The 21,339-nt window shown below is 46.3% G+C and overlaps 1 protein-coding gene across 2 annotated transcripts in view; it reads left to right on the top strand.

The window, feature by feature from the left end:
- USP20 (ubiquitin specific peptidase 20) overlaps positions 1 to 21,339 on the top strand; it is a 98,606-nt gene that overhangs the window by 57,836 nt on the left and 19,431 nt on the right. For both annotated transcript variants that reach the window (XM_063936678.1, XM_063936679.1), the window contains exons 14-15: positions 19,080 to 19,174; positions 21,281 to 21,314. In XM_063936678.1, the coding sequence (XP_063792748.1) occupies positions 19,080 to 19,174; positions 21,281 to 21,314 (129 nt within the window). The remainder of the gene's footprint in view (positions 1 to 19,079; positions 19,175 to 21,280; positions 21,315 to 21,339) is intronic.

The raw sequence follows: 21,339 nt of genomic DNA on the forward strand, positions 1-21,339 counted from the left end.
GAACACAGGTGTCGTCCTCGCTGTTCGTCCCAGAGCCGCGCCGCCGTCCTCCTCGCAGAGCCGGAAGATAGAAGCCGGGTGAGTATAAGAAGTAAGAAGACTTCAAAGGCGGTAGAAGACTTCAGATCTTCGTGAGGTACCGCGCAGCGGTCGCGCTGAGCGCCATTGCTCCCACACACACACAACGGCACAGCAAGGGTGCAGGGCGCAGGGGGGGGGCGCCCCGGGCAGCAATTTTTACCTCATATATAAGCTGGCACAAGTATAGATACTGATGAGGCAGTATATAAAGCCCCGCCAGTATAAAGAAACAGCGGGACCGAAGCCCGCCATCGAGGGGGCGGAGCTTGTTCCCTCAGCTCTAAACCGCCATTTTCTCCACAGCTTGCTGCAGAGAAGCTGCTCCCGGACTCTTCTCCTGCTGTACACAAGTAACAGGGTGCAAAACGAGGGGGGAGCACATTAATTTGGTGCAAAATGTATTATTATACAAGCGCTTACTAGTCTGGGACTTTGTTTCAGAACCACAGGGCGCTGGGTGTGAGCTGGCATACTTTCTCTCTGTCTCTCCAAAGGGCCTTATTGTGGGTCTGCCCCCATATCCATATATCCCAGTGTGTGTGGGGTGTCAGTACGTGTGTGTCGACATGTCTGAAGCGGAGGGCTCTTCCAGGGAGGATGCGAGCAGATGGTAGTATTGTCTCCGGAGGCACCGCCGACGGCTAATTGGGTTGACATGTGGAATGTTTTGAATGCAAATGTGGCTTTATTACATAAAAGATTGGACAAAGCAGAGTCCAAATGCCAACCAGGGAGTCACTCCATGGCTCTTACTGTGTCACAAGGCCCTTCAGGGTCCCAATAACGTCCCTTTACCCAGATAGCATACACTGATACCGACACGGATTCCGACTCCAGTGTCGACTATGATGAGGCAAAGTTGCACCCAAGGGTGGCAAAGAGTATTCAATACATGATTATTGCAATAAAAGATGTATTACATATCACAGAGGACCCGTCTGTCCCGGACACACGGGTCTGTATGTTTAAGGGGAAGAAACCTGAGGTAACATTTCCCCCATCACATGAGCTGAACGCTTTATTTGAAAAGGCTTGGGAAACTCCAGACAAGAGGCTGCAGATTTCCAAGAGAATTATAATGGCGTATCCTTTCCCCTCACAGGACAGGTTACGGTGGGAATCCTCACCAACGGTGGACAAGGCCCTTACGCGCTTGTCCAAAAAGGTGGCCCTACCGTCCCCGGACACGGCGACCTTAAAAGACCCTGCGGATCGCAGGCAGGAAACTACCTTAAAATCAATTTATGCGGCTACGGGAGCCCTGCTCAGACCGGCGGTAGCGTCGGCATGGGTGGGGAGCACAATTGCAGCATGGGCAGATAACTTGTCATCTGACATGGACACCCTCGATAAAGACAGTGTTCTGTTGACATTAGGTCACATAAAGGACGCAGCGTTCTATATGAGGGAGGATGCGAGAGATATTGGGCTCTTGGGTTCAAGAGCAAATGCCATGGCAATTTCAGCTAGGAGGTCACTGTGGACCGACCAATGGACTGGGGATGCTGACTCCAAGAGACTTATGGAGGCTTTGCCTTACAAGGGTGAAGTTCTGTTTGGGGAAGGCCTTGCGGACCTGGTTTCCACAGCTACTGCGGGTAAGTCTTCTTTTCTGCCTTACATTCCCCACAGCAAAAAAAAACATCTCAATACCAGATGTAGTCCTTTCGGTCTCATAAATTCAGAATGGGGTGTGGTTCATCCTTTCTCGCCAGAGGTAGAGGTAGGGGGAAAAGAACAACATTAGCTTCGGCTAGTTCCCAGGAGCAAAAGTCCTCCCCGACCTCTACCAAATCCACCGCATGACGCTGGGACCACGCTGCGGGAGTCCGCACCGGTGGGGGCACGTCTTCAGCTCTTCAGGCAGGTCTGGGTTCATTCGGACTTGGATCCTTGGGTGATAGAAATTGTGTCCCAAGGCTACAAACTGGAGTTCAAAGATGTGCCTCCACGCCGATTTTTCAAATCGGCCTTGCCAGCTTCTCTCCCAGAGAGAGCAATAGTTTTGGCAGCTATACAAAAGCTGTGTCAACAGCAAGTGATTATCCAGGTTCCCCAGTTGCAACAGGGAAAGGGGTTCTATTCAACCCTGTTTGTGGTCCCGAAGCCGGATGGTTCGGTCAGACTGATTCTGAACCTAAAATCCCTAAATCTATATTTGAAGAGATTCAAATTCAAAATGGAATCTCTCCGGGCAGTGATCTCCAGCCTGGAGTGGGGGGATTTTATGGTGTCACTAGACATAAAGGATGCATACCTTCATGTCCCCATATATCCTCCTCATCAGGCGTTCCTTAGATTTGCTGTAGAGGATTGTCATTACCAGTTTCAGACTTTGCCATTTGGGCTTTCCACGGCCCAAGGATTTTCACCAAGGTAATGGCGGAAATGATGGTGCTCCTGCGCAAGCAGGGTGTCACAATTATCCCGTACTTGGACGATCTCCTGATAAAAGCGAGATCAAGAGAACAATTACTGAAGAGCGTGGCTCTCTCTCTCTGAGGGTGCTACAATAACACGACTGGCTTCTAAATTTGCCAAAGTCGCAGTTGGTCCCGACAACTCGGCTGTCGTTTTTGGGCATGATTTTGGACACGGAACGGCAGAGGGTTTTTCTCCCAGTGGAAAAAGATCTGGAACTCCAGAACATGGTCAGGGTTCTGCTGAAACCAAAAAGAGTGTCGCTTCATCAATGCACTCGAGTGTTGGGAAAGATGGTGGCGGCCTACGAGGCCATTCCGTTTGGCAGGTTCCATGCAAGAACTTTTCAGTGGGACATACTGAGCAAGTGGTCAGGGTCCCATTTCCAAATGCATCAGATGATAAGCCTGTCCACCAGGGCCAGGATTTCTCTCCTGTGGTGGCTCCAGAGTGCTCACCTTCTAGAGGGTCACAGGTTTGGAATTCAAGATTGGGTTCTCGTGACCACAGACGAGAGCCTCTGAGGTTGGGGAGCAGTCACACACGGAAAAAACTTTCAGGGAATATGGTCAAGCCAGGAGGCTTGTCTGCACATAAACGTGCTGGAATTAAGGGCCATATACAACGGTCTGAGACAGGCGGAGCATCTCCTTCGCAACCTACCCGTTCTGATCCAGTCAGACAATATCACAGCCGTGGTGCATGTAAACCGCCAGGGCGGAACAAGGAGCAGAGCAGCAATGGCGGAGGCCACCAGGATTCTTCGCTGGGCGGAAAATCATGTAAGCGCTCTGTCCGCGGTATTCATTCCGGGAGTGGACAACTGGGAAGCAGACTTCCTCAGCAGACACGATCTCCATCCAGGAGAGTGGGGACTTCATCAAGAGGTCTTTGCAGAAGAGACAAGTTGTTGGGGACTCCCTCAAATAGACATGATGGCGTCACGCCTCAACAAGAAGCTTCGGACATATTATTCCAGGGCAAGGGACCCTCAGGCAATAGCAGTGGACGCGCTAGTAACACCATGGGTTTATCAAGCGGTCTATGTTTTCCCTCCGCTTCCGCTCATCTCAAAAATATTGAGAATCATAAGAAGAACAAAAGTTCAGACGATACTCATTGTCCCAGATTGGCCTCGAAGGGCCTGGTATCCAGATTTTCAGGAAATGATCACAGAAGATCCTTGGCTGCTTCCTCTCAGAGAGGACCTGTTACAACAGGGGCCGTGTGTGTTCCAAGACTTACCGCGATTACGTTTGACGGCATGGCGGTTGAACACCAGATCCTAGCTAGGAAAGGTATTCCAGGGGAAGTCATCCCTACTCTACTTAAAGCTAGGAAGGAAGAAACGGCGAAGCACTATCACCATATCTGGAGGAAGTATGTGTCTTGGTGTGAATCCAAGAATGCTCCTATGGAAGAATTCCAGCTGGGTCGTTTTCTCCATTTTCTACAGACAGGAGTCGATATGGGCCTAAAGTTAGGTTCCATTAAGGTGCAGATTTCGGCCTTATCAATATTCTTTCAGAAGGAATTGGCCTCTCTTCCAGAAGTACAGACTTTTGTGAAAGGAGTACTGCACATCCAACCTCCTTTTGTGCCCCCTGTGGCACCGTGGGACCTGAACGTAGTGTTGCAGTTCCTTAAATCAAATTGGTTTGAACCACTTCAAACTGTTGAGTTAAAATTTCTCACGTGGAAAGTGGTCATGTTATTGGCCTTGGCATCTGCAAGGCGGGTGTCGGAATTGGCGGCCTTGTCCCACACGAGCCTCTATCTGATTTTCCATGTGGATAGAGCGGAATTGAGAACTCGTCCACAATTTCTACCTAAGGTAGTTTCGTTGTTTCACATGAACCAACCTATTGTAGTGCCGGTGGCTACGGATGTCTTGGAGGAGTCCAAGTCCCTTGATGTAGTCAGGGCTTTAAAAATGTATGTAGCCAGAACGGCTCGTATTAGGAAAACAGAGGCTTTGTTTGTCCTGTATGCGGCCAACAAGATTGGTGCTCCTGCTTCCAAGCAGACTATTGCACGCTGGATCTGTAACACGATTCAGCAGGCTCATTCTACGGCAGGATTGCCGTTACCAAAATCGGTGAAGGCCCATTCCACTAGGAAGGTGGGCTCTTCTTGGGCGGCTGCCCAAGGTGTCTCGGCATCACATCTTTGCCGAACAGCTGCTTGGTCGGGTTCAAACACTTTTGCAAAATTCTATAAGTTTGATACCCTGGCTGATGAGGACCTTCTGTTTGCTCAATCGGTGCTGCAGAGTCATCCGCACTCTCTCCCGCCCGGTCTGGAGCTTTGGTATAAACCCCATGGTCCTTACGGAGTCTCCAGCATCCTCTAGGACGTAAGAGAAAATAAGATTTTAAACCTACTGGTAAATCTTTTTCTCCTAGTCCGTAGAGGATGCTGGGCGCCCGTCCCAGTGCGGAATAAATCAGTACATCAGTACTTGTACATAGTTACTGATGTAGTTACACGAGAGTTGTGTACGGTTGAGATCAGACTGTTGCTGACTTCTGTTGTTCATGCTGTTAACTGGTTTAGTTATATACCATGTTATACGGTGTGTTTGTGGTGTGAGCTGGTATGTATCTCACCCTTAATTAACAAAATCCTTTCCCCCCGAAATGTCCGTCTCCTCTGGGCACAGTTCTATAACTGAGGTCTGGAGGAGGGGCATAGAGGGAGGAGCCAGCTCACGCCCATTAAAAGGTCTTAGAGTGCCCATGTCTCCTGCGGAGCCCGTCTATACCCCATGGTCCTTATGGAGTCCCCAGCATCCTCTACGGACTAGGAGAAAAAGATTTACCGTTGGGTTTAAAATCTTATTTTTGAGCCCACTCTCCTAAACCTGAGAACCATTTGCGTGGGTTCAACCATGAGACCCAGCCGGTCAGTTCATTACCCACAGTCGCTAAGGTAAGGTTGTGCTTCCTCCTGAACTCCCACTTCAACTGCAAGATCTCGTCCATCTTCTGATCGATGATCTCCGTGGAGTCGTCAGTGCTGTTCGTAATATATGTACAGCACTTCACACCATATTGAGTTGCCAGAGTAACACAGTACCCACCTGTCACGGCTGTGACGTAATTAAGGACCATCCTGTGCTGAATCAGTTCCTTTGTGTAGGCTTGTAACTCCCTTCCCGTACACCTGAAGGTGTCATCATACATCTCAGTGATATTATCTATCAAGTTCGCTAGCGCATGGATATACCTATAATTTATAGTTCCTCTGGCAGTACGGGTGATGCCTAATGCGAGAAGGAACTGAATCCCGGTGGATTCGTGGATCAAATTAGAGGCTGCGTGCTCTGCCCTATCTATGAGGTGTCTCTTGATGATGTGTTCATAGTGAGTATGAGTATAAGGAGTCTGAGCACTGCGGTGAACGTATTTCATTTTATCGTGGGTTATGGTCATGACCTCCGGTAGTACTCTCCCGATATAACACAATCCCTCAGAGCTCGGGGCAAGCCACTTGTACGCTTTCCTCCCACATATGAAATAGGCATCTTCTGGGAGAACATAGGGGACAAAATGTAACATCACCATATTGCAAACTTTCCAAGTAAAGAAACTAATCCCTAGTTCTCCCATTTGCTCAGTACAAGTATCGGGCTGGATGATATGGGCACAATACCCTGACGATACTTTTCCAACCCACATGGTCTTGCTTCCATGTGTATACCTATACTGAAAATACCTCCCACTGTTGGCTATTGGGCGTACAAGTTCAGAGTCTATGTGTAGCCTATCAGCGCTGTGTGAAAAGGTCATTGTCTGGTTATTCCACGTCACTTCCCAATTTCCTGGTTTTCGGTAATTGGAAATATTAAAACACAATAAGGACCTGTCTACGTGATACTGGTGGAGCTTCAAACTAGGGGGTCTAGAGATATTGAATTTCTTGTCCACTGGTCTCCCACCCCGTAATTCGAGTACGTCATCTATTGCTAAAGGGTATGGTACTAATCCTAACTTACTCTGACCTTGAGGTACCTGTGAGCACACCCAGCATTCTGTCTGGTTTAAGACTACCACTAGTGAGTGGTAATCACTCAACGGATGGCGGTCCATGTCGATATTAAGGTTGGACTGACATCTCTGGATGCACCCATCCTCGACTATATTCTCACAATTCCTACAAATACAATATTCATCAGACAATAACCCTTCACAGTGCCTCCGAGCTCCAGGACTACCAGAGCGCTTACTGATACCAGCCTTTACTCGAGTGATGTGCTGCTCCTGAGATCCTACAAATTCGTACTCGCCATCAGAACCCATTCCAGATCCCTGCTCGACCTCTCTGGGACCCTCACCAAAACAAATTGTCCTGATCAAAAACAGAATTACTAGTAGAACCCGAAACGCAGTCTCTTGTGATAGATCCGTTTCGTTAGGGGAAAGAAGGAAAATAAGAAGGAGAAAAGAAAGGAGAATGTATGGGGAGGTGAAAAAAGAAAATGGTGCGACATTCGTCCTAGATCTTGTTGCTCTCCGTGCTCAGATGCCTTTCAACAGTCCTGCCTCTCAACTTTCCCGGAACAAACACTCCAGTGATACGAGGTTCTCCACACCCTGCTCTTTGTCACGAGTTCTCTCCGGGTCAGCGACCTTCTTGCAGTGGGACGAGTGGACCCAAGTCTCTTTCGGCGACCTTTAGTGCTGTCGTGCTGGTTAACAAGACTTGGTATGGTCCTTCCCACCTGTCTATGAGGCAACCTGAGCGTAAGAAATTTCGAATCATCACATAATCCCCAGGCTCAATGTCATGACAATTACTGTTCAGTAGGTCAGGAATCACCAGCTTTAGATTTCTTTGTTGATTTCTCAGCTGCTGGCTCATCCCAACCAAATATTTCACGGTCACTTCATTATTGCATTTCAAATCATCCTGGGGGTCTATCATTACATGAGGTTGTCGACCAAAAAGAATTTCAAAGGGTGATAAGTTAAGTGGAGACCTGGGAGTGGTTCTGATGCTGTACAACACTAGTGGCAAAGCTTCTGGCCACAGCAATCCAGTTTCAGCCATCACTCTGCTCAGCTTGTTCTTAATAGTGCTGTTCACTTTCTCTACCTTTGCACTCGCCTGTGGACAGTACGGAGTATGCAGCTTGCTTTTAATTTCCATCAGTTTGCACATGACCTGAAAGACTTCACCTGTGAAATAGGTACCCCTATCACTTTCAGTCATTCTAGGGATACCATATCTACACACAAATTCCTGCACAATTTCTTTGCAGTGAACGTGGCAGTATTTGTGGCAGCAGGGAACGCTTCTACCCAGTTGGAGAATGCATCAATACAAACTAACACATATTTCAAATTCCTACAGGGTGGTAACTGTATGAAGTCGATTTGTATTACCTGAAAAGGGCCGTCTGTCGGAGGGATATGGGATGGCTCTGTTGGTATTGTCTTACCAACATTATTCCTCAAGCAAGTAAAACATGTCATTGCTCTCTTACCTGCATGAGAAGAGAATCCTGGCGCACACCAGTGGCCTCTTACCAACTTGCACATACCCTCTTTGCCCAGATGAGTCAGACCGTATGCCGCCTCAGCTAGACTTGGAAGATATGCTCTGGGGGCCACCGGCTTACCGTGTCCACCTGTCCAAAGTCCTGAGGACTCCTGGCCATACCCCTTTGACCTCCAGACTGCCTTTTCCTGTAGGGAACACAAATTTTGCATTTTTAATTTACTATTGTGTGTTATCAGTTGTGTGAAGTAAACAGTCTCTGGATGAGAGAAGAGAGGGGAAAAATAGTAAATAAATAAAAAAAGAAAATGTCAGGTTTGGCATTCACCAACGGGCTGTCACACCATCATGCATATCGGTGTCTGTACACAGTCTCCCTTCACCAGTATTCTCATTCTCCACCCTTTGTGCATGACTAGGCACACTGCATTAATACTGGTGTCCTTATGCTGGTGAGATATACTGGGTTTGGGCAGAACTCTGAAGGACCGAGTAGGCATGTAGCATTTGAACTGTAATCGGGTCCATGTATTGTACCCTCCTGTCGGTGAACGTAAGAGATGAGGAGGAAACTTTGAAGAAAAATCACATAGAGGTTAGTAACAGACAAGTTTGTAGCGGGAAAAAGGATTTTATAAAATATGACAACTGGATTGGGCACTACGGGGAATTATTTTTTTACTAGGTCTATACCTCTAAAAAAAATTCTATGTGTCATATCTCTACTGGGACTATCCCAGCCATCAATCCAGTGTCCTGTCCATCCTAAGTTCGTAGGGAACCCGGTATCTGTGAGATCATTTACTCTACCTGTGATGGACATGCATCTAGAACAGTGAAATGCAACATTAGTCTTCGTGGGTATCCAACATACTTTGTACTTCCTGGGTGGGAGCACGCTATATGTATACCATATCTAACAAAAACTCCTGTTAGGTTAATCAGGGGCCATTTCTGCTAGAGAAAGAAGCAAAAGTTTAGAGTCCTCATCTTAACCCCAGCAAGTTTTGTCAAAAGGGTAAAATTGCATTTATTCCGTTCTTCCCATTAACCGAATCTGTGTTTTCTATATGGCTCGTGATTCCTTACTATATGTCCCTTGATCCCGTCTATGTGTTTAATAATGTGGCTTGTTTTCTCTGCCTAGGGGTCTATATTGACTATGTGTTCTACTACTCTTACAATCTCTGGCAAAATGCCCTTTATTTCTACAAATGTAACATATTCTTGTTTGTGATGTACCACCAGAGGTCTGGGGTTTGGGCTGATGGGGCTTTCCTGTCAGAGCCTGTAGACTTATTGTCATCAGTTTATCCTCCTGTTGTTCCCTGCGCCTAGCCATATTCTTGTGCTGTTTAATTGCGCACTCTCTAAGACGAGCTACTGTGATCCCTCTCCAATTGGGCAAAGATGTTTGTACCCTGTCCCTTACTGTCTGATTGAGCCCGTCCATTAGCACAGTGACAGCCACCTCCCTGTAATCCGCATAGTTCCCTGTATCTGATACCCCAATGTATCTACCCATTATTTGCAGAGCCCGATGGAAATATTCAGATGCCATTTCATTTTCTCTCTGTTTTATGGAGAAGATTTTATTCCATTTAACAACAGTAGGGAAATAATAAGAATTTACTCACCGGTAATTCTATTTCTCGTAGTCCGTAGTGGATGCTGGGAACTCCGTAAGGACCATGGGAATAGACGGGCTCCGCAGGAGACTGGGCACTCTAAAAGAAAGATTAGGTACTATCTGGTGTGCACTGGCTCCTCCCTCTATGCCCCTCCTCCAGACCTCAGTTAAGGAAACTGTGCCCGGAAGAGCTGACACAACAAGGAAAGGATTTGGAATCCAGGGTAAGACTCATACCAGCCACACCAATCACACCGTACAACTTGTGATAACCATACCCAGTTAACAGTATGAACAACAACTGAGCCTCAGTAACAGATGGCTCATAACAATAACCCTTTAGTTAAGCAATAACTATATACATGTATTGCAGAGAGTCCGCACTTGGGACGGGCGCCCAGCATCCACTACGGACTACGAGAAATAGAATTACCGGTGAGTAAATTCTTATTTTCTCTGATGTCCTAGTGGATGCTGGGAACTCCGTAAGGACCATGGGGATTATACCAAAGCTCCCAAACGGGCGGGAGAGTGCGGATGACTCTGCAGCACCGCATGAGCAAACTCAAGGTCCTCCTCAGCCAGGGTATCAAACTTGTAGAACTTAGCAAACTTGTTTGACCCCGACCAAGTAGCAGCTCGGCAAAGCTGTAAGGCCGAGACCCCTCGGGCAGCCGCCCAAGAAGAGCCCACCTTCCTTGTGGAATGGGCTTTCACCATTTTGGATGCGGCAATCCAGCCGCAGAGTGAACCAGCTGAATCGGGCTATAGATCCAGCGAACAATAGTCTGCTTCGAAGCAGGAGCGCCAACCTTGTTGGCTGCATACAGAATAAACAGCGAGTCAGACTTTCTGACTCCCGCCTTTCTGGAAACATAAATTTTCAAAGCCCGGACTACGTCCAGCAACTTGGAATCCTCCAAGTCCCTAGTAGCCGCAGGCACCACAGTAGGCTGGTTCAAATTAAACGATGATACCACCCTAGGAAGAAATTGGGGACGAGTTCTCAATTCTGCCCTGTCCATATGGAAGATCAGATAAGGGTTTTTACATGACAAAACCGCCAATACTGACGCACGCCTAGCCGAAGCTAAGGCCAATAGCATGACCACTTTCCACGTGAGATAATTAGCTCCACGGTCTTAAGTGGCTCAAACCAGTGGGATTTCAGGAAATCCAACACAACGTTAAGATCCCAAGGTGCCACCGGTGGCACAAAAGGAGGCTGAATATGCAGCACCCCCGGAACAACGTCTGAACTTCAGGCAGTGAAGCCAGTTCATTTTTAGAGAAAATGTATAGGGCCGAAATCTTGACCTTTTATGGATCCTAATTTTAGGCCCATAGTCACTCCTGACTGTAGGAAGTGCAGGAATCGACCCCGCTGGAATTCCTCTGTAGGGCCTTCCCGGCCTCACACCAAGCAACCTATTTTCGCCATATACAGTGAAAAAGTCTTGCTGTCACGTCTTTCCTAGCCTTTATCAGCGTAGGAATAACTGCATCCGGAATGCCCTTTTCCGCTAGGATCCGGCGTTCACCCGCCATGCCGTCAAATGCAGCCGCGGTAAATTTTGGAACAGACAGGGCCCCTGTTGCAACTTGTCCTGTCTGAGAGGCAGAAGCCCTGAGTCCTCTGAGAGCATTTCCTGCAGCTCCGGGTACCGAGTCCTTCTTGGCCAATTCGGAGCAAAGAATATTGTTTTCACTCCTCCTTTTATTACAATTCTCAGCCCTTGGGTATGAGAGGAAGAGGAGGGAACACAGAGACCGACTGGAACACCCACGGTGTTACTAGTGCGACCACAGCTATCACCTGAGGGTCCCTTGACCCGGCGTAAAACCTTTTTTAGCTTTTTATTGAGGTGGGACGCCATCTAGTCCACCTTAGGCAGTTCCCATCAATTTTCAAACTGCGTGAAGACTTCCTGATGCAGTCCCCACTTCCCCGGGTGGAGGTCGTGCCTGCTGAGGAAGTCTGCTTCCCAGATGTCCACTCCCGGAACGAACACTGCTGACAGTGCGCTTACTTGATTCTCCGCCCAGCGAAGAATTCTGGCGGCTTCTACCCTCGCCACCCTGCTCCTTGTGCCGCCTTGGCGGTTTACATGAACCCCTGCGGTCTGACTGGATCAGAACCGGTTGGTCGCGAAGCAGGATCTCCGCTTGACTTAGGGCGTTGTATATGGCCCTTAGTTCCAGGATATTGATGTGAAGGCAAGTCAGTTGACTTGACCACAGACCTTGGAAATTTCTTCCCTGTGTAACTGCCCCCCACCCTCTGAGGCTTGCATCCGTGGTCACCAGGATCCAGTCCTGAATGCCGAATCTGCGGCCCTCGAGAAGGTGAGCACTCTGCAGCCACCACAGGAGAGACACCCTGGCCCTGGGGGATAGGGTGATTAACCGATGCATCTGAAGAGGTGATCCGGACCACTTGTCCAGTAAGTCCCATTGGAAGGTCCTCGCATGGAACCTGCCTAAGGGGATGGCCTCGTATGATGCCACCATCCTTCCCAGGACTCGAGTGCAGTGATGCACTGACACCTGTTTTGGTTTTAATAGATTCCTGACCAGTGTCATGAGCTCCTGAGCTCTCTCTATCGGGAGATAACCCTTTTCTGGTCTGTGTCTAGGATCGTGCCTAGGAGAGGCAGATGAGCTGTAGGAACCAACTGCGACTTTGGAATATATAGAATCCAGCCGTGTTGCCGTTACACTTCCAGAGAAAGTGATACGCTGTTCAGCAACTGCTCTCTTGATCTCGCTTTTATGAGGAGATCGTCCAAGTACGTGATAATAGTGACACCTTGCTTCCGCAGGAGCACAATCATATCCGCCATTACCATGGTGAATATTCTCGGGGCCGTGGAGAGACCAAACGGCAACATCTGAAATTGGTAATGACAATCCCGTACCGTAATTCTGAGGTACGCCTAATGAGGTGGATAAATGGGGACCTGAAGGTATGCATCCCTTATGTCCCGATTCACAATAAAGTCTCCCCCTTTTTAGGCTAGCACTGACTGCTCTTAGCGATTCCATCTTGAACTTGAACCTTCTCAGGTATATGTTCAGGGATTTTTAATTCAATATGGGTCTGACCGAACCGTCTGATTTCGGGATTACAACATGGTCTAATAATAACACCCTCTTGTTGAAGGAGGGGACCCTTGACCAGCACCTGTTAAAGATACAATTTGTGAATTGCAGATAACACTGGCTCCCTCTCTTGGGGGGAAGCCCGCAGGGCCGTCGGTGAGGGGGCATCTTCTCACAGTCCAGCTTGTATCCCTGAGACACAATATCTATTGCCCAGGGATCGAACAGGGAGTGAACCCACTTGTGGCTGAACTTACGAAGGCGTGTCCCCACCGGGCCTAGCTCCGCCTGTGGAGCCCCAGCGACATTGGTGGATTTTTGTAGGGGCCGGGGAGGACTTCTGTTCCTGGGAACTAGCTGCCCGGCTCTGACAAGAAAGGACGCCCCTCAGACTTTCTTGTTTCTTTATACGAAAGGCTGCATTTAATAATGTTGTGCTTTCTTAGGCTGTGCAGGAATATAAGGCAAACTAGCAGAATTACCAGCTATAGCTGTGGAGACCAGGCCCGAGAACCCTTCTCCACACAATCCTCAGCCTTCCATATGCCTCTTAAGTCGGCATCATCTGTCCAATGCATATTCTACAGGACACGTCAAGCAGAGATCGACATAGCTTTGACTCTAGGACCCAGTATACTCATGTCTCTTTGGGCATGCTTTATAACTATATATCTATCACTTAAGACAGCATCTTTAATATATTTATATTGCATACTAGGGTCTCATCTCTGCTGATAAGGTACCTGTCCACGCTGCCACAGCGCTATAAACCCATGCCGACACAATCGCCGGTCTGGGTAGTATACTAGAATGTGCACGCTATCTGCAGGATCCCTGAGAATAGCAAGTGCTACCGTCTGTGCAAACAGGACACCCCAGGGGAAGATTCTCAACATATCCTGGCCCTAGTGGGGAAAGGATACAGCCTGAGAATTCTCTTGTGGGAAGCTGCTGTCTCTTGTCTGGAGATTCCCGCTCTTTTTCCTCATGAGAGGAGGGAAATTTACCTCAGCATTCTTCCCCTTAAACATGTGTACTCTCGTGTCAGGGACAGATGAGTCATCAGTGATATACAAATCATCTATTATTTCAATAATCATATATTGAATACCTTATAGCAGTGGTTCCCAAACTGTGTGCCGTGGCTCCCTGGGGTGCCTCGGGACACTTGCAGGGGTGCCCTGGGTTGGTGGTACGGGACCAATTCAAATTATTTATGGTCAATATAAAAGGCAAAACTAGTGCTGGTGGCTGTCAGTCATAAAATATGGGGACAAACAGAAGCAAATCTTGTCCCTCACCACACAACTGACCCTAAGGATGACCTATAAACACAGTCTACTTAATTTAATATTTCTTTCTAAATTTCTCAATAAGAAATGATTGGCCTAGGGGTGCGTGAAAAAAATTCTGATACTCTAGGGCGCCGTGATTCAAAAAAGTTTGGGAACCACTGCCTTATAGCCATCTTGGCTGTAACTTTGCATTATCGTAGTCGACAGTGGAGTTAAACTCCATGTCGATACCAGTGTTTGTTATTATGGATAGTGAGCATTGAGAGACTCTGAAGGTCTCTGTGACATAGGGACAGACATGGGTAGATTTCCTGTCTGTTCCCTAACCTTTTGTGCAATAAATTCACCTTAGCACTTACACATATCCAAACAGGTGTCGGCGTTGTCGACGGAGACACCCTCTCACACACATATCCGCTCTATCACCTCCTTAGAGGAGCCTTTTACCTCAGACATGTCGACACACGCGTACCGACACACCACACACACAGGGGATGCTCTATTTGAGGATAGTTCCCCCACAAGGCCCTTTGGAGAGACAGAGAGAGAGTATGCCAGCACACACCCCAGCGCTATATAACCCAGGGATTACACTCCAACTCAGTGTTTACCCAGTAGCTGCTGTATATACAAATTTTGCGCCTAAATTTATGTGCCCCCCCTCTCTTTTAACCCTTTGTGTACCAGGATACTGCCGGGGAGAGCCTGGGAGCTTCCTTCCAGCGGAGCTGTGAAGAGAAAATGGCGCTGGTGTGCTGAGGAAGAAGGCCCGGCCCCCTCAGCGGCAGGCTTCTGTCCTGTTTCTGACTAAAAATGGCGGGGGTTTTACACATATACAGTTTTCCAGACTGTATTATGTGTATATATTGCCAAAAGGTATACTTATTGCTGCCCAGGGCGCACCCCCCCCCAGCGCCCTGCACCCTACAGTGACCGGAGTGTGTGGTGTGCAGTGGGAGCAATGGCGCACAGCTGCAGTGCTGTGCGCTACCTTAATGAAGACCGGAGTCTTCTGCCGCCGATTTTATCTCCTTCTTCTGGCTCTGCAAGGGGGACGGCGGCGCGGCTCCGGGAACGGACGATCGAGGTCAGGCCCTGTGTTCGAACCCTCTGGAGCTAATGGTGTCCAGTAGCCTAAGAAGCACAAGCTAGCTGCACGCAGGTAGGTTTGCTTCTCTCCCCTCAGTCCCACGTAGCAGTGAGTCTGTTGCCAGCAGATCTCATTGAAAATAAAAAACCTAACAAATACTTTCTTTCTAGCAAGCTCAGGAGAGCCCACTAGGTGCATCCAGCTCTGGCCGGGCACAGATTCTAACTGAGGTCTGGAGGAGGGGCATAGAGTGAGGAGCCAGTGCACACCAGATAGTACCTAATCTTTCTTTTAGAGTGCCCAGTCTCCTGCGGATCCCGTCTATTCCCATGGTCCTTACGGAGTTCCCAGCATCCACTAGGACGTCAGAGAAATACTCCTAATTGCAGATTGATTTGCCGTACATTCTCCTGATTGTATTCATCAGTGAGAGGTACCTCTGCGTCTAATTTTCAATCTGTTATGAATTTTGTGGTGTCAATATTAGGGGTTAGGCACGCTTTCAAAAGTATCCGCCAATCTTTGTTAGCTGGTTCATGAGCATTACCCAGATCTCTGATAAACTTCTGACATCTGGCTAAGTGCTTCCGGGGATTGGGGAATTCTGAAATGATTGACCGCAGTTCAGGTCTGGACCACAGGCAATACATTGCATTATTCCTGGTGAGGATTACTCCCTGACTATCTGTTCCCCCCTTGGGAGTTACTATTTCCAAGACAGGATGTAATCCTACCATTCCGTTCCTAATCTGTTTGCTGTAAAGTGGTGTTGTCTCTGTGCAATGACCCGTCTCACACTTACCGGTAGCTGTGACCTCACCAGTTCTTTCAGTGGGGAATACTGTTACTGCTCTTACTGGTTGGATAGGCCCCACCTGAGTTTCCTGCAAGGTGACTGCCTGAATGAGAGCTGCGATTTGGCTGGGTCCTTCATCTTCCTGTGACCTATAACCTTGGAGAGACTTCAAAACAGGATACAACTTGCAAAAATTAGGGTTAATACATTTCTCTTGCATTCTACTATTGTTTACAGATATACCATTGACTGTAGCCATCTCTTCCCCTTCGACCTGTGTCGATAATCGTGTGTTCATGCCCTCATTCCTGCTAGGTTTGGAACTTGCTTTGCGAGTTTGTTCCCTTTGCAACTCCCCCTCTTGTTGCCACAGGTTTAAACACTCGTTATGTCTAATCCTTTGTTTTCTGGATTTAATCAGACATATTTTACTGCCTACATTCTGCTGTACCTCTGGTTCAAAGCTGCCCACCCTAGGGAATGATACCCTATCGTCAGTCATACGTACCCATTCGTCACAATAAACTTCAGCATGTGGACCATATTCCTCACACATTATAAACCTCGCGGACCCCTTGGGCGGCAACTTTTCTGCCTGAACCCTGGCTACCATACGTCCTCTTAGTTGAGCAACTGGCTCCCATAATTGTGGGTCTTTTCCCACAAACACCAAAATACTCAATATAAGCCGACGGTGAAAGTTCTCCAAGCGCTTTCACCCACTCTCGCCCACGTTGGCCGGTACTACCATACACTGTCGATAGCGAAGGCGATGTACCCAACTTAGGGCCCCTACTTTGACCTATATTTACTGGAAGTTTTTAGGAGTGACTTACCTTTTCCAGTAAATATCTGTCGTTGGAGATTTCCTGAGCGAGACCAGCGAAAACTCCCTTTATTCACTTGTACACAAATCACGCTTGCGTATGCACTATACAGCGCTAATGATACCGCGATTTTACGTAAAAGCTCGTAAAAAGGGTATCAAGTTGCCCTGTGTATCGCACCCACAAACGCGCGGTCCAATCTCACAGCGTATAGGTACTTGTTACCTATCCGCCCTACGACCACTGGAATCGAATCACAAGCTGCGAAACCTCAGCCGGAGCGTATCAAAAAACTATATAGGTCACCAAGTTCACAATTCACAATTCCCTACCATGCTCCTGTGTAAGTCTCCTCACGACTTACGTATTCCAAATCCTATACTAACGTGAGTCAGCCGCCTCACGCCGCCAAGCCTCCACTCACTTGGTGTACCAACGACAGGATCCCGAATTCCCGGGGTTCAATACGTTCACTCCTACTTTCACTCATTCAAATACACTTTGTTTTTCTGTACAGAAAATTTCCACACGCTCTGATTGCCAGCTTTTCCCCCAGAGGCAATACAGTTTAAACAAAAGTCTTATACTAATCTGCTTTTGAAACTGGATAGTTATGTGCTATTGTAGCATGGCTACTGTCCCACCTTTTAATTGAATAAAACTATCGTGTAATTTGTACTAAGTGTCCGCACTCTTACGACTTTGTCCGAGCCACATGTACAAAACCGTGCGTCCGCAATAAAACAAATACCACAACCTCTATAAATGTGAGCAACGCTAACTATAATCACTCACAAACACAATCCCCGCTCGTTCTGTGTAACCCTTTATGACAGGGCCAGACCTGCGTGTTGTGCTTTATATTTACTTCCTTAAATACTTTTATTTCAAATTTAACTATATAGCAACACATGTATCTGATTTCACACAGATCTAAACAAATCTAGCAATATAAATCTTGCGGCAACAATGTGATAAAGTATGCAAAGTATCGGGGCCCTTTGTGTATGCTTTTGGCGCCAAAAAAAATTCACAGATTTTTTTAAATAGCTTTTTTTCCTGTTTTACGGGTTCTATCAGCACCTCTGCAGACCAGACAGAGCAGACGCAATCTAACAGCACACAAATAGGGTTTTCAGAACATCCACCGACCAGGAAAAGGTTACGTAGGATAACTTACCACCCTTTGCTGATAGATTAAAGTCTGCTATGACCTCTTAGGCTGTGAGCATGTGAAAAACGGATCCGAGCCCCCAATTGTAAACGTTGGTTTACTTACAGGACTAAAAGCTATACTTTAAACACACTTAATACACTTTAATATTGAGCCGCTGCTCAAACCTTACGTACACAAGATCGTACAGTGTACACACTCTGCGTACGTACGCCGAAAGGGCGTAGTGACTACACAGTTTGTGTACACAGGCTTATATCCTGTTAGCACAATGCAGCAGCCCGAGTGGCTGTAAATACACTTTAAACCTTAGCAAGGAAATGGGACACAACACTAATTGTAATTCAAAACTATGTTGGGGTCTAACCCACCAACGGTTCTTTACTTGCAGGGGGATACAATATAAACAATACAATACAATAAAAAAAAAATGGCTACAATCAATGGTACACACGTTTTAGTTTCTCCAAGAGTTTAGACTATGAATGTTATTACCTCAGATTTCTAAATGTCTGGTTTGTAATTTTGTTAGCTATTGCTAATTGAGTTTCTCTTCAGCCAACCTGTTTGTCCAGTCCTCCGATAAGACAATGACAATCCAGTATTTATTGTCTTCTACAGAAACTGGGCTACTCTAGAATAATAGGGGTAAACAAAGGTATTTGCCTTCTTCATAGGATTTCAAAGCTTTGTGTAAATAAGGCCATTGTATTTGGGTCTCTGTGAGTATAATTTATGTGTGACCCATGTTCATGCTATTAGAAGAGAAAGCAGACAGTGGGTGATTTATGCAATATATGGATTAGATACATGATATGTCTTTGTGACTTTTCCATGCGAGTACAAATTCCACAGTAATTACCCATACCACGCGCTAATATGCAGGACCGCGGGAGCGACCATACGCAAATTGCGAATATGTGCATGCACTGCCGAATAAGCACGCACACGGAGGCCATCTATGTGGTGTTTGTACGTGATGTGTGTACTGTAATATTTTCCGACTTTGACATTGCTCAGTTAAGCAAGGAATTAATACTAATGAACAGTGGCAAATGCTGCATGATGGATTTAAGGAAAAAATATTTAAGTGTAAATACCACTTAATTATTGGCTTCCTTTAGGATCAATCACTGTATCTCTGGGTAACTTCCCTCATAGGTTTGTGGTCTCCTGCATCCCGAGCTGGTTCTGGGGACCGGTGGTCACGCTGGAGGACTGCCTCGCAGCTTTCTTTGCTGCTGATGAATTAAAAGGTAAGGCACATTCATTTAAATGTACTAATGGCTGTTTTAGTAGTATATCATTGGTAAGTTACTTTAAGACATTATTATTTTGCAGTCAAGTTGTACTCGCCCTGTATGGTTTTAGTGTTGAGAAAAAGTATTGTTATAGGTGGTTCCAGTAGTGACATAACATTGAAACAAGTCTGCTATAAAGTGGCAAAACATAGTTTACAGTTGTCGTCTCCTCTGCACTGACACACTTCTGAATGGCACCTGTGTATGTCGCAGAGAATGGTGTATGAAGAGGTACATTGTAGATGGATACAGCCAGTTTCTTGGTTTCGATTTTTGCTGGGTAATAGTCAAAAAAAGATGATGCCTCATTTTTCAGACCTATTTATGTGCATCTTATTAATAATACATTTAGAATGATCATGTTCAGAATATTGGGTTGTATAGGCCCATCTGTTTTTTGATGAAGTAAAAATTGAAAGCAATGTTTTTCCGAATTATTTTTATTATTATTATTATTATTATTATTATTATTAATACGTATATTATGTCTTCCTGCAATTTACCGCTGTATATTATACCTCTACTAATTGTACATCCTGCCTCCTGTAACCTATGTAGCGAGCCAAAGATGGCTGCCTCAGCTGGTATTTTCATGGGCAGGATGAATAACGTGGAACTATTTGTGCAGTGCGTATCATATTAGACACATATAATTTACCCACATATGTGTTATTTCCATGTATTGCTTATCTCACACATTGTAACCTGTGTAGTGTGCACAAGATGGCTGCCTCACCTGGTACTCTCTTGTGGAGGATGAGCAATGCATTGTTCTGATGATCTGCATCACACTTTAGTATTCTATAGCTTTCCCGTAATGAGTCATCTCTTCCAGGCATTGGCTATTCTACCCAGTGAAACCTGTGTGTAGTGCTCCTAAAATAGCTGCCTCACCAGGTACCTTCGTGGGTACAATAAATAATCCATGAAATGTAGCAACCCTATATTATGTCCTGTACTTCCTGCAACTCTAAACATCTGTAAATGTTCATGATAGCTGTAAAGCGCCTTGAGACCTTCTGGAGAAAAGCGATAGATAGATAGATAGATAGATAGATAGATAGATAGATAGATAGATAAGTATATATAATAATTATATTTGTGTGTGTGTGTATATATGCTCCGGCACTCCGCTGACATGTATAAAATTACTGCGCCCGGTGCCTTCCACATAACAGCCTGGACGGTTGTACGTCCTATACTCCTCCACTGGCTGCACTCCAAGGCTATGAAAATATGACAACAGTCGGCTGTTTGGGCAACGTTTCAGCGCCGTTCAGCGCTGAACGGTGCTGAAACGTTGCCCAAACAGCCGACTGTTGTCATAGCCTTGGAGTGCCGCCAGTGGAGGAGTGTGTGTGTATATGTATATGTATATGTATGTATATATATATATATATATATATATATATATAATAATGTGTGTGTGTGTGTGTGTGTGTGTGTATGTATATATGTGTATATATATATATATATATATATATATATATATATATATAAAATTATTATTATTATTACATCTATAATATAAACCTGTTGAATGTTGGAGAGTTGCAGTTCAAAACATTGATTGAGGCCAGGGATTCATTCTGAGGCCTCAACTATTTGTTGGCTGGGTAGTAGCAGCTGTCTGTATTGCAGAGTGTGGCCCCAGCAGCAGGGACAGGGTTAGGTTCCGCGTACAAGAGAGAATACAAGGTTCCTCTAGCAGAGCTCTGTGATGGCTGCAAGGGTCACAGAGCAACCTGTAAGCCATTTTTACACTGCAGTCACGCGCTAATTACTTGTTACTGTAATGAGTGTTGAACAAGGATATTGGTAGCGAGGGAGAACAGGGGATGAGAGAGAAGTTATAGGGGGGATGGAGATAATATAGGGAGAGAGATAGGAAGGTGAAGCTTATTATAAATATTCCCTGCATCTACGGTGCATATTTCAGGATTCTCCGCCAGCTGCACTAGTCAGCAATTATGGGAAATAACATTTAGGAATCCAGCTCTTAAACCAGTTTTGGCTGGACAAAGACATATATTTTATCTTCCGTTATATGTTTCTTCCTAGGTGATAACATGTACAGCTGTGAGCGTTGTAAAAAGTAAGTGTAACATGTATGTAACGTG

This window comes from Pseudophryne corroboree, chromosome 8 (genome assembly GCF_028390025.1).
Source record: "Pseudophryne corroboree isolate aPseCor3 chromosome 8, aPseCor3.hap2, whole genome shotgun sequence".
Classification (NCBI taxonomy): Eukaryota; Metazoa; Chordata; class Amphibia; order Anura; family Myobatrachidae; genus Pseudophryne; species Pseudophryne corroboree.